This window comes from Elephas maximus, chromosome 4 (assembly GCF_024166365.1).
Source record: "Elephas maximus indicus isolate mEleMax1 chromosome 4, mEleMax1 primary haplotype, whole genome shotgun sequence".
In the NCBI taxonomy this organism is placed as follows: Eukaryota; Metazoa; Chordata; class Mammalia; order Proboscidea; family Elephantidae; genus Elephas; species Elephas maximus.
The window spans coordinates 55,627,443-55,643,037 of NC_064822.1; the positions used below are offsets into that span (position 1 = coordinate 55,627,443).

A 15,595-nucleotide genomic window follows, 5' to 3' on the forward strand; every position below is an offset into this window, starting at 1 on the left:
AGGACAAATGTTGTATAAGACCACTACTATAAGAACTCAAGAAAAGGTTTAAACATAGAAGAAAGCATTCTTTGATTGTTACGAGGGTGGGGAGGGGAATTCACTAACTAGATAGTAGACAAGAATCATCTTAGGTAAAGGGAAGGACGACACGATGCTGGGAAACTCAGCACAACTGGACCAAAGGAAGAGCTAAAAAGTTTCCTGAGTACAACCAAACTCTTTGAGGGGCAGAGTAGATGGGGCTGAGACTTGGGGGTTATAGTTTTGGGGGACATCTAGGTCAATTGGCATAACAAAGTTTATTAAGAAAATGTTCTGCATACCACTTTGGTGAGTGGCGTCTGGGATCTTAAAAGCTTGCGAGCGGCCATCTAATATGCATCAGTTGGCCCCAACCCACCTGGAGCAAAGGGGAATAAAGGATACCAAAGACACCAGGAAAATATTAGCCCAAGAGACAAAGGGACCACATAAACCAGAGATTGTATCAGCCTGAGATAGACACTAGACACTAGATGGTGTCTGGCTACCACCAAAGACCACCCTGACAGGAGCACAACAGAGAGTCCCGGACGGAGAGGGAAAAAAGTGTGGAGCAGAGCTCAAATTCACATAAAACAAACCACAATGTTTTCATTTGCCAAGTGGGGATACCGATAGATGCTACCTTATAAGATTTCCATAAGAATTAAATGAGTAAATACACGTAATTCTCAATAAAATTGAACAATTATTATTTCCACTTTCTTAGATCCTGGGGGCAGAGAACCTTACTTACTTATGTAAAAATGGTGTATCCAGCACTTTAAACTTTACAGGGAACTCTCCCTTGGCTAGAGCAACAGCATACAACTCATGTTTTGGTGGGAAGAAAGAAATGTTTTAATGAAAATGACTCTGATATATTTGTGTGGACTTACACCATCCCTAACTTTGAAAACGCCTGTCTCCAACTTTGGGGTCATAACCCACTTGCCTTTTTGGGCTTCTCTCCCTTTAGGCTTAGTTTTGTAGTAATTGAAAAGATGCTTTGAAGAACACCAAAGACACAAGGTAATTATGAGTCCAAGAGACAGAAAGGGCCACATAAATCAGAGACTACATCAGCTTGAGACCAGAAGAACTAGACGGTGCCCGGCTACAACTGATGACTGCCCTGACAGGGAACACAACAGAGAACCCCTGAGGGAGCAGGAGAACAGTGGGATGCGGACCTCAAATTCTTGTGAAAAGACCAGACTTAATGGTCTAACTGAGACTAGAAGGACCCTGGGGTCATGGTCCCCAGACCTTCTATTAGCCCAAGACAGGAACCATTCCCAAAGCCAACTCTTCAGACAGGGATTGGACTGGACTATAAGATAGAAAATGATACTGGTAAAGAGTGAGCTTCTTGGCTCAAGTAGACACTTGAGACTATGTGGGCAGCTTCTGTCTGGAGGGGAGATGAGAAGGCAGAGGGGGACAGAAGCTGGCTGAATGGACACGAGGAATACAGGGTGGAGAGAAGAAGTGTGTTGTCTCATTAGGCAGAGAGCAACTAGGAGGCCATAGCAAGATGCATATAAATTTTTGTGTGAGAGACTAGCTTGATTTGTAAACTTTCACTTAAAGCACAATTTTTAAAAAAAGATATAAATAAATAAAAAGAAAAGAAAAGATATTTGGTCCTCATTTTCTGCCCTGTAGATTTTCAGATTATGAGTACAATAAGCCCAGTTTTTGCTGCTGACAATCTTCTTCAATAAAGCTTAAAAACGACAGCCCGTTTCGCATTTTACGGTGCCTGCACTTGACAGAATATTCTTCCAAAATGGCCTCACAATTTTATACCCTGTTTCCTGCTGTCATCAGATGCTACACGTTTTCTGTTAGACAATGTTGAGTCACACCTGAAAGAGGCTGACTCCTTTTGGAGGTGGCTCCAGACACAAAAGGCCCCCCGTGGAGATGGTTCTACCACAAAAGACCAAGATGTTGGCTCTGGACTGAGCAGCCACAACCTCAGCAGCATTGCATACCTCCTTTCAGCTCCTCCTGGGCCTGCTCCCTGCTCCAATTCATTGTTTCTGATCCTGTGACCAGGTACTTGCACCCAGCCATTCTCCTCTTTGTTTCTGCCTCAAGATCTAAGCTTGAGAAGGTTCTGCCCAACTTAGTAAGTCCAGCTCAAGGGCCACTGCTGCCAGCTGGCTCACCATTCTCCTTGGCCAGCTCATGAGCTGCAATCCCCAGAGCCAACCTTTGATATGTGAAAATTAGTTCCTGCTTCTAATCAAAGCATTTAGAAAGAAAAGCTATATCTTTAGTTCTGATCTGGGATTTGAAAAAAATCTTCAAATGATTTGTGATTTGCTTGCCTTACCCTTCTGCTTGAATCATCAACTTTGTTTTTCTTTTCTATTTGTGTGTTCCTTTTGATTCCTCTGACTTCTTAAAAATTAAATAATTTTGAACTTTGGCACATTCTTAATGAGGAAATTCCTAATTCCTTTACATTTTCACTTTAGAATTTCTTCTTCTTTACTAAATGGATGACTCTTCACGTTTTTGAGAAGATGGCAACAAGGAGCCCAGGAGCTCCAGAGGCCTAGGAGCTGAAGAACTGAAAGTGCTGTGGGGTTTGTAAGTCAATGTAGGGGCGGAAGGCTGTGAGAGTGGGCCTGGGAAGGAGTAGGGTGCAGGCCAAGTATATAGACCATGTACGTGTCATAGAAGTCACTGGCACGGTCTCACATTTCTTAATTAGTGTGACCTGCATGATGTATCCCGACAGTCACTTCCAATAATTGTTATTAGTTGCCATTGAGTCAGCTTCGACTTGTGGGGATCTTATGTGTAACACAATATAACGTTGCCTGGTCCTGGGCTGTCTTTACGATCATTGCTATGTCCGAGTCCATTGTTTTGGCTCTTGTGTCAATCCTTCTTGTTTTCATTTGCCCTCTTCTTTACCAAGCATGGTGTCTTTTTCTAGCAGTTGGCCTTTTCTGATTATGGGTCCAAGGTAAATGTGCCAATAATTGTAATTCCTGATATTTATTGAGAACTTACTGCACACCAGGCTTTTTGCATGTATTTCTCATTTAATTCTCATAATGACTCTGCGTGGTGGGTACTTTTATGATCTCTATTTTCAGATCAAGAAACTGAAGAGAGTGTAAATAACATGGCTACGGCCACATAGCTGGCTGGGGGCAAAGCTAGATCTGTCTCCAGCATCAGTGCTCTTAAACCCTCTGGCTCCTGGTCATCAGTGCTTTGTCCACTTACTCCCTCTTGGAGCCATTACTCTTCTTGTCAGTCTCCCCCACATCCCACCCTTGCTTCTTCCCTCTCCTGGTAATGCCCTGTCCCCATATCCCTGTGTTTTCTCCCTAAATCATTTACATTTTATCATATCTGCCTTCTACCCTCTGTCCAATAGGTTGCCCCAAAAGCCACAATCACATTTTGAGGAAAGGCACACTTCCCAAAGTTCATGATCAGATTTTGGAGGGCCTATTTGTGGTGCTTGTTGTCCAAAAACCTGCGTTCTGGACCTTACAACACATACAAACACATGCATAAACCGACCTGTGCATATATACACACACCTTCACATACAAACACACATAAACTCATTCATACACATAAACCCGTACAAACACGTGCATAAATCCTCCCCATATGCACACAAACACACGCATCATCCACCTACAAACACATGCACAAACACATGAACTTACATACACACAAACACATAAATATACACACATGCAGAAATCCACACAAATACACAAACACAAATAAACCTATATGCACATACACAAACATATATAAGCACACACGTAACTCACACACACAACATAAACCCTCATATACACAAGCACATAAATACATATAGAAACATATGTACACACACACACCCACTATTCCCCACAAACACACAAATAAACCTCCATGCACACACAGAAACACACACACGTACAAATATGCTCAAAAACACACACCACACACACTTGCTGCCTAGGCCCTGTCAGACCTCCTCTTCCCTGCCTCCCCGTGCAGTGTGAGGCTGGAGTGAAGTGAAACCTGCCCTGACAGGAAGTGAAACTGGATGGTGAACTTTTCTGGTGCTTCTGACACAGCTGTTGGGGGGACTAAGCAAACAGTCTGTAGTTTCTGGAGCTGCTCTGAGGTAACTGGGATTCCCTGGGGTAGGGGTCTGAACAGCGGCTGTGAAGGTCTGGGTGGAGCTCTGGGCTTGTGAGCTGACAGCTGGGACTTTGGGGTCTTAGCCTTTGTTTACTTGTCAATATCCACCCAGTCCCCCGTCTTAAGTCAGTTTCTAACTCTCAGTCAGGAGGAAGAACATAGGTTTTTTCCACAACAGTCTTCTGAAAATGGTTGCAGGCCCAAGGACTTTTATTGAAGTCACAGATATACACCGTTTGTTTCTTTGTTCTTGGTCTAGAAACACACTATTTTAATCGAATTTTCATACACCCTCTTTTATAAGTAAAAGAAAAATCTGTGGAGACAGAGAGAACATGAGGTAGGTAGACCAATAAATGTTGATATAGATTATTTTTCCTTGTGTTTGACTGAGCTAGTCCTGGCCAATATTAGACGAACTTTTGTCTGGCTGGTCAGGAAAAGTCCCCAGACGATGTGCCACGTAATTCTGGACCAGTAATCCTCTCATTTTTTTTTTTTTTTCCCTCATATTTTCGGGTCCTTCTTAGGGAGGACAGCGATGAAAATTTCTAAACTTGGTGGCTTCGGCTATAGGGAGAGAGGAACAATGGGGTGGGGTTGGTAAGTGGAAGATGCAGCAAGGGGTGGGTGTGATGGTGACTTAGATGTCACTGCCCACTTTCTCTGGTGATTTCAAATGAGGGCAAAGACTTACTTGGTTGTAGTCTGAGGAGAGATGCAAAGACTTAATGAAGTTGAAGGCATTCTTCACAAGTCTAACTCTCTGATTCTCAAGGTATATTATGGTAACTGTGATACTGGAGTAAACAGCCATCTAGTTCTTCCTAAAATTCCCTCTCGGCATTCGATTTACCATAGAATAATTGAATGCCAGAGCTGGATAGAATCTTGCATGTAATCTAGTCCAATGTTTACCAAACTTTTATTTGTTGTCATATCCCTGTACCTCTATTTACTTAACATTTTTCTTTAAATTAACTTACTTAAAATTTTTTAGTTCAATTTAAATAACAATGCTAAAAAAACCAAACCTGTTGCTGTAGAGTCAATTCCAACTCGTAGTGACCCTACAGGACAGAGTAGAACTGCCCCATAGGATTTCCAAGGAGGGGCTGGTGGATTCAAACTGCTGCCCTTTTGGTTAGCAGACAATGCTCTTAACTACTGCACAACCAGGACTCCTAAATAACAGTAGTCATAATGGGTGTGAGGTGCTAATACGCTTTTTAATACTACATGCTTATCAAAGTAATTCATAGTCATTATCAGCAAAACTAGAAACCCTGGTGGCGTAGTGGTTAGGTGCTATGGCTGCTAACCAAAAGTTTAGCAGTTCGAATCCACCAGGCCTGCCTTGGAAACTCTATGGGGCAGTTCTACTCTGCCCCACATGGTCTCTATGAGTCAGAATCTACTCGACGGCAACGGGTTTTACTGATGATACACACATCACACTTTGGGAAACAGTAATATAGTCTAATTCATCCTTTTTACAAGAAGGGTGACTTGGACTATGTATGAAGAAACTGATATACACTAAGTAATTTGCCCAAGGTCTCACAGTTAAAGACTGATACTAATTTGGGACTATTCCTGAAGTCTCCTAATTTATAGTCTTCATTCTTTCCAATATACTGTATCATCCTTTCTGTTCTGGTACATATAATTCCAAGTATTCATAAACAATTCTTAAATGCAATTAAAATAGATAACCCATGTGAAATGCTTAACATAGTACCTGGTAAAAGAGAACTCTTAATAAATGCAAGGTTTTTGTTTTTCCTTCCTTCGCTAAATTCCTGCTCACTGTCAACTTGGACTAGGCACTCTCTGGAAGCTTTTAGAATATTTTTTAATGCCAGTGTTCTGAGATATCAAGACAATGTATCTTGGCATGGGTATTAATAATTCATTGTGCTATGCTAGGTACTCAACAAGTCTTTTCAATTTTGAGACTCAGGTCTTTAGCTCTGGAATAATTTCTTATATTATTTATTTGATTATTTCCTCCCATCTATTTCTTGTTCTTTTCCTTCTGAAATGTCTATTTCTTGAGTGTTGGATTTTCTGGCCCAATAATCCTCTCATTTTATTTTCTCCTACTTTTTAAGTGTTTTCTTCAACTATATCTTTTAATATTTTCTATGTAAATTTTTAGACTTCAGCTTTCATATTTTTAATTTCTAAAAACTTTTGTATTTTCTGTTCATTTTTATAATCTGTTTCTGTTTTATAGACACAATGTCTTTTTTTTTTTTTTCTAATTTCTCTAAGGATAATAGTTGTACTTCTTTTACATTTTTTCTTTTATTTCCTGAATTGCCAGTTTCTTCCTGGTTCCCTCTCTTTGTGTGTTTTAGTTTGGTCTGTGTGTGTCTCTCTCTCTCTCATGTTAGAGACTTTCCTCAAATGTCTCGTGATCCACTGTTCTGAGCTCTGGATGTATTTAAAAGTAAAACTCTAAAAATCTGATTGCAGTTTCTTTCTCTTTGTGTGAGCAAAGCTTGCTGACTGAAAAGCTTCCCTATAATGAGACCTCATATTTAGGAACCTCTTACATTTCTGTACCTATAGGTCTTTTCTCTGGGGTCTCAGAAAAAAATCCTTCAATATCCTGCCTGCTGGTTATCTGAGAACAGGGTGGGAGAAAGGAAGTGAGAGTTCCACAGGTAAATACGTAGATTTTCACTTACTCATTCCCCCTTTCTAAAAAAAATTTTTTTAGCTTTGTTGAGTCTCAATCTGATCAATTTCCTCTTCTAGGCATCGCAATGTCGGTGGGTGGCCCATCTAGGCAGGCAGCCCTGCTCCCCCTCCTTTTGGCTGTGGTGTTGCCTTTTTCCTGCTCAACCATATCCATAGATGAGGCACGGAATGAGCTGATAAAGAGAGAGAAGATGGCACGGCTGGGTGGGCAACTTGTGCTGAAGGAAGAAGAGGAACAGGCCAATGGGAAGCTCATGACATTCAAAAAGGCTGAGATAACCGAGGCCATGAGGACCCAGAGGTTCCCACCCAGCATGCACTTTTTCCAGGCCAAGAAACTCATTGAGGAAAGTGAGGTGTTCCATATCCTGAAGAAGATGCCAAAAGGTAGGTTTGGAGAGGGGCAGTTTGGGGGCCCCGGGAAGGTATGGGGAAACTTCTAGCTGCTTATTGGAAGTCTGTGCTACTTATTATTCTTAACAAGGACAGTATCTAAAGAAGTACTCAGCAGAGTAGCTGGGAATGCCACTCAGCAACCCTGATCCATTGTCCTCTCTGGAAAACTAGGAAGGCATGTTTGATGGTAGCTGCAGGTTCACCCTCAAAACCAGAAACCTTGCTTCTGAGGGAACTCAGCTTCAGAGAGGCAGTAGTGGGGTTGTGTGGGTGGGGAGTTGTCCCTGGTTGTTACTGGTCTTCCCTGACAAAGCTGGAAAAGTGTCTGGCCATAAGACAGTGTACAGGGCCTGTAGAATATTGTTATTCCCTTCACATCTTTCCTTTCACCCCATTCTCCTGTTCCTATTCCAGGGACTCAGTCACCAAATAGGATACAATATGATATAGTATCACCAGGTAGTATAAACAAATTTCCATGAATAGTAAAATAATTATAATCTCATACATAGAAATAGCAGTTTGCCACTTACTTTTCTATACCTTGCTTTATTTAAATGTTATAAGTTAAGATTAAAATAAAAATAACTGTGAGATTGGTAGAGTGTATCTTGTCATTCTCAGTTGACGGGGAACGTAAGGCTTAGAGATAGAGATGCTCCAGCCTCACACACCTGGGACACCTGCCACAGGTTCAGTGTCAGGACCAGGTACTGCGTAGAGCAGGAAGAGCAAAGGGACAGTGTATACTGTGCCTTGACATGCACTGGGGTCAAAACTGGCAGAAGTCTGAAGGGCCAGCATGGAGCCCCAAATGGCAAAGCCTGCAGGTCAAAAGCCCCACAGGTACTGGCCTTCAGCAGAGAATGAGAAGCAAGCATGTGGGTGGGGGGCTGGGGAGAAGAGTAAGGGGACCAACAGCAGCTGTACAAGCAGGGCCTGGGTGCCTGCAGCTCACTCTTGTTAACATCCCTTCATCCAGTGTGGGATGCAGAGGCCTTATTTAAAGACATGGGCTCCAAACAGAGAGCTAGAAGCTGGTGGAGCACCACTTGAACTCTAGTCTTCTGATTCCACACCCGACACACTTATGGTTTCTGACTAATGAGCGAGGAAGATAAGGAAGCCTCATTCTTTGCTACAGCAAAGAAGGCAGTGGCCGTAATGGGAAGACAAAAGCAAGAAATAGATCAGGTCTTGGAGCTAGAGTGATAAAGATATATTTTTCTCCAGAAGAACTTGGCCAGATAAAAATTCTTACGCCTTCCACTTCTTGTCCATTGGCACCATCCTCACAAGCCCCTAACCCTGAAATCAGGGCTTCCCTTCTTTCACTTCCCTCACCTTCTTCTTTCCCTTCCAGGGGCTGCCTTACACCTCCATGACTTTGGCATGGTGGATGTGGACTGGCTGGTGAAAAATGTCACCTACAGGCCCCACTGCCATATCTGTTTCACTGCAAAAGGGACCTTGTGGTTCAAATTTGCTCACCCAACCCCTCCCACCCCCAGTCAAGAAGGATGTTCAAAGTGGATTTTGCTGGAGCAGTATAGAAAAGATCTGAAGAATGTCACTGAGTTTGACAACAGGTGAGTGGTGATCCAGAAAACAGGGGTTGCACACCTGTCATAGGTAACATGCAGTATGCAGGTGTGTGTCACTTGGTACAAACTCTTATACAAAAATTTGGCCTAAAAAAAAAAAAATCAGGAGGTGTTTTCTTTTTAACTTTACAGACGAGTATTTTGCTTCACAAAAGCTTTTAGTGCCGTTTCTTCCCATAGTAAGTTCCTGGTGCATTTAAAAACCTGATTTGATCAGCAACGCTGTTGTTGCATAAAATGAAATTTGTCTTGATGATCAATGAGGCCAGCTCCTGGGATGATAACAATGCAGCTGGTAGATGAAACAGTTTAAAAACACGCTAAAGCAACTTAACAAACTTTTATAGTAATATTATTATAAGTAGTAATATTATAATATATACTATAAAAATAGTATATAATAATATAAAGAAGTAATATTATAAGAAATCATAGTATTGTTACTTGTATAGTAATGTTATAAAACACTTCTTTTAGTCATAGAACAACCTACAGAGTACTTTCATGAGGCTATTTACCTTTATGAAATAAGAAACATGAAGCTCAGCATGGTTAAGTAAGTGGTCCAAGGCCACACAGCTCATAAATGGCAGATCTGGGATGTAAACTATATCACCCAAAGAAGGTCAAACCCACCCAGTGGTACAAGAGAGGAAGGCCTGGTAATCTTCTTCCACTAGGAGAACCCTATGGGGCAATTCTACTTTGTAACATGGGATTGTCAGAGTCTACTTGATGACATTGGGCTTTATTTATTTCTTTTTGTACTACTCAAAGAGAGCTTGGTCTCAATGTAAGTACCTAAAAGTCAGATGGGCTAAGCAAATGGAGGGAGAATAGGAGAGCCTGGCTGGGTGAGCCAACCTCCTGAGCTGCCTACTGGGGAGTACAAAGGCTACAGCCAGCTACCTGGTCACGGGATGGAGCCCTTGGGTCGGAGAGCCAGGGATACTACCTTTTGCCTCCTCCTTATCACCCTCACGTCCTGGTTTGCTTTTGGGTGGGAGAAGCCAGGCGTGTAGAAACCCTACAGGTGCCTGTATGCAATGGCCTGAAGCGTGCTCCTTCACACACAAACGCTTGTGTCCTGGGCAGCTTGCTGAAGAATTTCACTCTGATGACTGAGAACCCCGAGATGACTTATGCAAACCAAAGTGCTGTTTGGGCAAGGTTTGAAACCATCTTCACGACAATCACTGGCCTTGTCCATTACGCACCAGTGTTTAGAGACTACATCTTCCAGGGCCTGGAGGAATTCTACCTGGACAATGTGATCTACTTGGAGCTCAGAGCCAAGCTGTCTCAGGTGAGCTGGCCTTTCTCTCCTTTCTTCTCCATTGCTCCTCTGCTCTGTGCTTGACTTTCAGATCTCACCCTGTTGGTCTTCATAGAGTCCACTCTAGTGCTGGTGAGAAGACTGAATGCTCATGAATTCCTCCCCCAGGTCACTAGTACAAGGGGATCCCCAAATGGACTGCACTGGCCTAAGCAGAACTGTGGCCATTACCCTCACTGCTCTTCTCCCTTCCACGGGCTGCACGGTGCCTCCTAGGTGCTGGGGGTTCCCTGGTCTTGGACCTTGGCCTGGATGCTGGGACCTTTCATGACATGTCTTCTTTCACATCCCTGAGTCCCTTACAACAATGTTTTTGCTGATGAATCTAGTCATGGATCTAGTCCCATGTGACAATGGTGGATGAGCTCCTGAGGGGTCCTTTCTGTGGAACGTAGTTGCATTTTAAGTGGGGACTTCTATAGTCAATCCATGAGTCCGGATCAACTCAATGGCAACGTGTTTGGTTTGGCTTTTTATGGGCAATGCTGTAGTCACAGAAGCTGTCAGAAATAGAATTGGGGCAGGGTTAATGTGTAAAAACAGGTTTCATACTAGCACACTGGTTTTATTTATCTATCTATTTATTTATTGTGCTTTAGGTGAAAGTTTACAGATCAAGTCAATCTCTCAGACAAAAAGTTATACACACCTTCCTGTGTACTCCTACCTGCTCTTCTGCTAATGAGACAGCACATTCCTCCTCTCCACCCTGTATTCTCTGTGTCCATTCAACCAGCTCCTGTCCGCCTCTTCCTGCTCATCTTACCACCAGACAGGAGTTGCCCACCCACATAGTCTCAACTGTCTACTTCAGCCACGCAGCTCACTCCTTACCAGTATCGTTGTCTATCTTACAGTCCAGTCCAATCCCTGTCTGTTGAGTTGGCTTCGGGAATGGTTCCAATATTGGGCTAACAACGGGACCGTGACCGTCAGGGTCCCTCCAGTCTCAGTCAGACCATTAAGCCTGGCCTTTTTACAAGAATTTGAGATCTGCATCCCACTGTTCTCCTGCTCCATCAGGGATTCTCTGTTGTGTTCCCTGTCAGGGCAGTGACCGGTGGTAGCCGGACACCACCTAGTTCTTCTGGTCTCAGACTGATGGAGTCTCTGGTTTGTGTGGCCCTTTCTATCTCTTAGGCTCATCTTTACCATATGCCTTTGGTGTTCTTCATTCTTCCTTGCTCCAGGTAGCTCGAAACCAATTGATGCATCTTAGATGCCTGGTGGATTCAAACTGCACACCCTTTGGTTATCAGCTGTAGCATTTAACCACTACACCACTAGGGTTTCCTTTTGGGGGGAGGGGGTTTAGATGGCTGCTTGCTGGCACCTAAGACCCCAGATGTCTCTCACCAAAGTGGGATGCAGAATGTTCTCTTAACGCATTTTATTATGCCAGTTGACCTAAATGTCCCCTGAAACCATGTCCCCAGGCCCCCATCCCTGCTACTCTGTTCTTTAAACCATTGGTTATATTCAGGAAAATTCTTTGCTTTTTATTTAGTCCAGTTGTACTGACTTCCCCTGTGTTGTGTGTTGCCCTTCCCTTCAGCTAAAATAATTTTTGTCTACTATCTAGTTAGTGAATATCCCTCTACTTCCCTCCACACCCTCGTAATCATCGAAGAATATTTTCTTCTGTGTTTAAATTTTATCTAGAGTTCTTGTAATAGTGGCTTCAAACATTAGTCCTTTTACAACTGACTAATTTCACTCAGCAAAATGTCTTCCAGATTGTGCCATGTTATGAAATGTTTCACAGATTCATCATTGCTCTTAATTGTTGTGTACTATTCCATTATGTAAACATACCATAATTTATTTATCCATTCATCCATCTATGGCCACCTTGGTTGCTTCCATCTTTTTGCTATTGTAAACAGTGCTACAATGAACATGTTGTTGTTGTTGTTAGGTGCCGTTGAGTCGGTTCCGACTCATAGCAACCCTATGCACAACAGAACGAAACACTGCCTGGTCCTGCGCCTTCCTTACAATCGTTGGTATGCTTGAGCTCATTGTTGCAGCCACTGTGTCAATCCACCTCCTTGAGGGTCTTCCTTTCTTCTGCTGACCCTGTACTCTGCCAAGCATGATGTCCTTCTCCAGGGACTGATCCCTCCTGACAACATGTCCAAAGTATGTAAGATGCAGTCTCGCCATCCTTGCCTCTAAGGAGCATTCTGGCCACACTTCTTCCAAGACAGATTTGTTCGTTCTTTTGGCGGTCCATGGTATATTCAATATTCTTCGCCAGCACCACAATTCAAAGGAGTCAACTCTTCTTCAGTCTTTCTTATTCATTGTCCAGCTTTCACATGCATGTGATGTGGTTGAAAATACTATGGCTTGGGTCAGGCGCACCTTAGTCTTCAGGGTGACATCTTTGCTCTTCAACACTTTGAAGAGGTCCTTCACAGCAGATTTGCCCAATGCAATGCGTCTTTTGATTTCTTGACTGCTACAATGAACATGGGTGTGTATATATCTATTCGTGTGAAGGCTCTTATTTCTTTAAGGTATATGCCAAGGAGTGGGATTGCTGGATCATATGGTAGTTCTATTTCTAGCTTTTGTGTATAAGAATTCCAGTCTCTCCACAACCTCTGCAACATTTATTATTTTGTGTTTTTTGGATTAATGCCAGTCTTGTTGGGGTGAGATGGAATGTTATTGCAGTTTTGATCTGCATTTCTCTAAAGACTAATGATCGTGAGCATTCCTCATGTATCTGTTAGCAGCCTGAATGTCTTCTTTGGTAAAGTGCCTGTTCATATTCTTTGCCCATTTTTTAATTGGGTTATTTGTCTTTTTGTTGTTGAGTTTTTGTGGTGTCATGTACATTTTAGAGATCAGATGCTGATTGGAAATACCATAGCTAAAAATTTTTGCAAGCCTGTAGGTAAATCTTTTTACTCATTTGGTGAAGTCTTTGGATGAGCATAAGTGTTTGAACACACTGGTTTTTAAAGGTATAAAAGGGTAGGGAGGCACTAGACAGCCTGTGCTCCCCCTGTCTCTCATATGCCCATTACTGGTGGCTTCCAGCGGAAGCAGAGCATTGCTGTTGGGCTCTGGCAGTGCTGGCTGGGTATCTGCAAGGAGGGCAAGGGCCTGGTGACTCCCAACTTCCCTTTTTCCCAGCCTGGGGCTCTCTCTACTGGAGTCTGCTCAGGATCAAGGCCCTGGAGGCTCCCTGCAGGAAGCCTTCCCCTGGCTCTTCCTGCCCTTTGAGTACTACCAACCCTCATTGCTGTTTCCTGTCTGTTCTACTACGGAAGCTTCCTCACTGATTTTCCTCCAAACCATTCTACATCCAACCTTGTCTTTAATCTCCCTGAAATATACTTTTTTGTGATTCCCAAGTGTTGATGGAATAAAGTTCAAACTCTTTGGCATGTAAGGAAAGTCACTCATAACACAGAGTGTATTCACCACCCCACCCTTATTTTTCAATCTTTCTCCCTTAATCCTTCCCCCCTCCCCTTTCATCAAACACCTGCAAGCTCCTGCTCTGTGTCAAGCCCTACGCTAGGTGCTGGGTGAACAAAGGCATATAGGACAGAATCCACACCCAATCCTTTCTCAGTGGGGAGACCAACAGGTAAAGAAATGAATGTAACCAATATTCTTATAGATGTTAAAGAACTGTTTATGCGGTATGGTGAGAAGACAAAGAAGAAAGTGGCCAGTGTTACCTTTTGGAGAATCTGATGAAACCAAAAAATTTCCTATTTAAGGTAGTGTTTCTCACACTTAAACCACATACATCTGTAAAATGAAACAAAGGTTTCAGGAAACATTGCAATATAAAATGACTGATATTTTACATTCTTTTTTTTTTTTTTTTAGTGCTGGTTAACTCAGTGCCGTCGAGTCGATTCTGACTCATAGCGACCCTATAGGACAGAATAGAACTGCCCCATAGAGTTTCCAAGGAGTACCTGAGTTTCCAACTACGCCACCAGGGTTCCCTAATGCTGGTTAAAAAAAAAAAAAAAAGGACCCCCTAAATTGATTTCACTACTCCCAGATTGATTTGAGGCACTGGTTCACTGGTAGAATTTTCACCTTCCATGAGGGAGACCCAGGTTAGATTCCTGACTGATGCACCTTGTGCACAGTCACCACCCATCTGTCAGTGGAGGCTTGTATGTTTTGTTTCTATGATGCTGAAGAGGCTTCAGTGGAGCTTCCAGGCTAAGGCAGACTAGGAAGAAAGGCATGGCGATCTACTTCTGAAAATCAACCAATGAAAATCCTGTGTGAATCACAGCAGCCTGATACCATTGTGCATGGCGTCACCATGAGTTGGAGGACGACTCAATGGCAGCTAACAGCAACAACACTCCCAGGTTGATGTAAATGGCTCACAGGCTCCCTAATGAAGGATGAACCTGGCCCCCAAAAAACCAAACCCAAGCTCACTGCCATCTAGAGGCCCTATACCAAACCTCAACCATACTCGTTGCCGTTGAGGAGATTCTGACTCATAGCCACCCTATAGGACAGAGTAGAACTGCCCCATGGGATTTCCGAGGAGCAGCTGGTGGATTTGAACTGCTGGCCTTTTGGTTAGCAGCTAAGCTCTTAACCACTGTACCACTGGGGCTTCAGAGGCTGTTGAGTTGATTCTGACTCATAGTGACCCTATAGAGTAAAACTGCCACACAGGGCTTCCAAGGCTGTAAATTTTTATGGAAGCATCTTTCTACCGTGGAGCAGCTGGTGGGTTCTAACCATCGACCTTTCAGTTAGCAGCCGAGCACTTTAACCACTGTGCCACCGGGACCCACACCTGCTTCAAGAACCAGTTATTCTAGTTGTGGGTCAGGGCTCCCTCTCTCTTTGTAGGAAACCAAGCTTCAAGTCTCAACTCTCCTTTTTCTTTGCCTGCGGGACTGACCCACCTTTTTCCTTAGATATGTTAATACCTCAGTAAGGTTATCTTTAGGCTGGGCCCTGCTGAGTCCAGCCTCCCAGGATACTTTGCATATCTCCACTTGGATCTGCTGTTTGTTTGACAGTTTAGCTATCTGAGCACACACTTATAATCCTTTTTCTGAGTTCTTGAGAGGTGAAGTGAGGCTGTCCTTGGCTCCTAGGTAGAGCTTTCATCAGTTTTGTGAGCGGAGTAGATAAGACCTAAAAAAAAAAAAAAAAAAGACCTAGGTACAAAAAATTATGGATCAGTGCATTCAGTGCTAAATGATAAAGAGAACAATCCTTTTAAAAGAAGAGAGAGGCCCTGATCCATCTTCTGGAGAGAACAGGATTCTTGAAAGAGATGAGCTGGCACAATTTATTCCCATGTGTTTGGCCTGGAAAACTCTTCTCTCCACCACAG

At 43.1% G+C, this 15,595-nt stretch overlaps 1 protein-coding gene across 6 annotated transcripts in view; it reads left to right on the top strand.

Moving 5' to 3' along the window:
- The window catches only part of ADA2 (adenosine deaminase 2), an 83,770-nt gene that overhangs the window by 47,643 nt on the left and 20,532 nt on the right, over nucleotides 1–15,595 (top strand). For 4 of the 6 annotated variants that reach the window (XM_049882131.1, XM_049882132.1, XM_049882133.1 and 1 more), the window contains 4 exons: nucleotides 6,778–6,872; nucleotides 6,967–7,296; nucleotides 8,669–8,894; nucleotides 10,005–10,215. In XM_049882131.1, coding sequence (XP_049738088.1) covers nucleotides 6,975–7,296; nucleotides 8,669–8,894; nucleotides 10,005–10,215 — 759 coding nt within the window. In that variant the 5' untranslated portion in view covers nucleotides 6,778–6,872; nucleotides 6,967–6,974. Of the gene's footprint in view, nucleotides 1–3,992; nucleotides 4,184–6,777; nucleotides 6,873–6,966; nucleotides 7,297–8,668; nucleotides 8,895–10,004; nucleotides 10,216–15,595 lie in introns of those variants that run through there. The other 2 variants (XM_049882128.1, XM_049882134.1) reach the window with 2 other exon arrangements.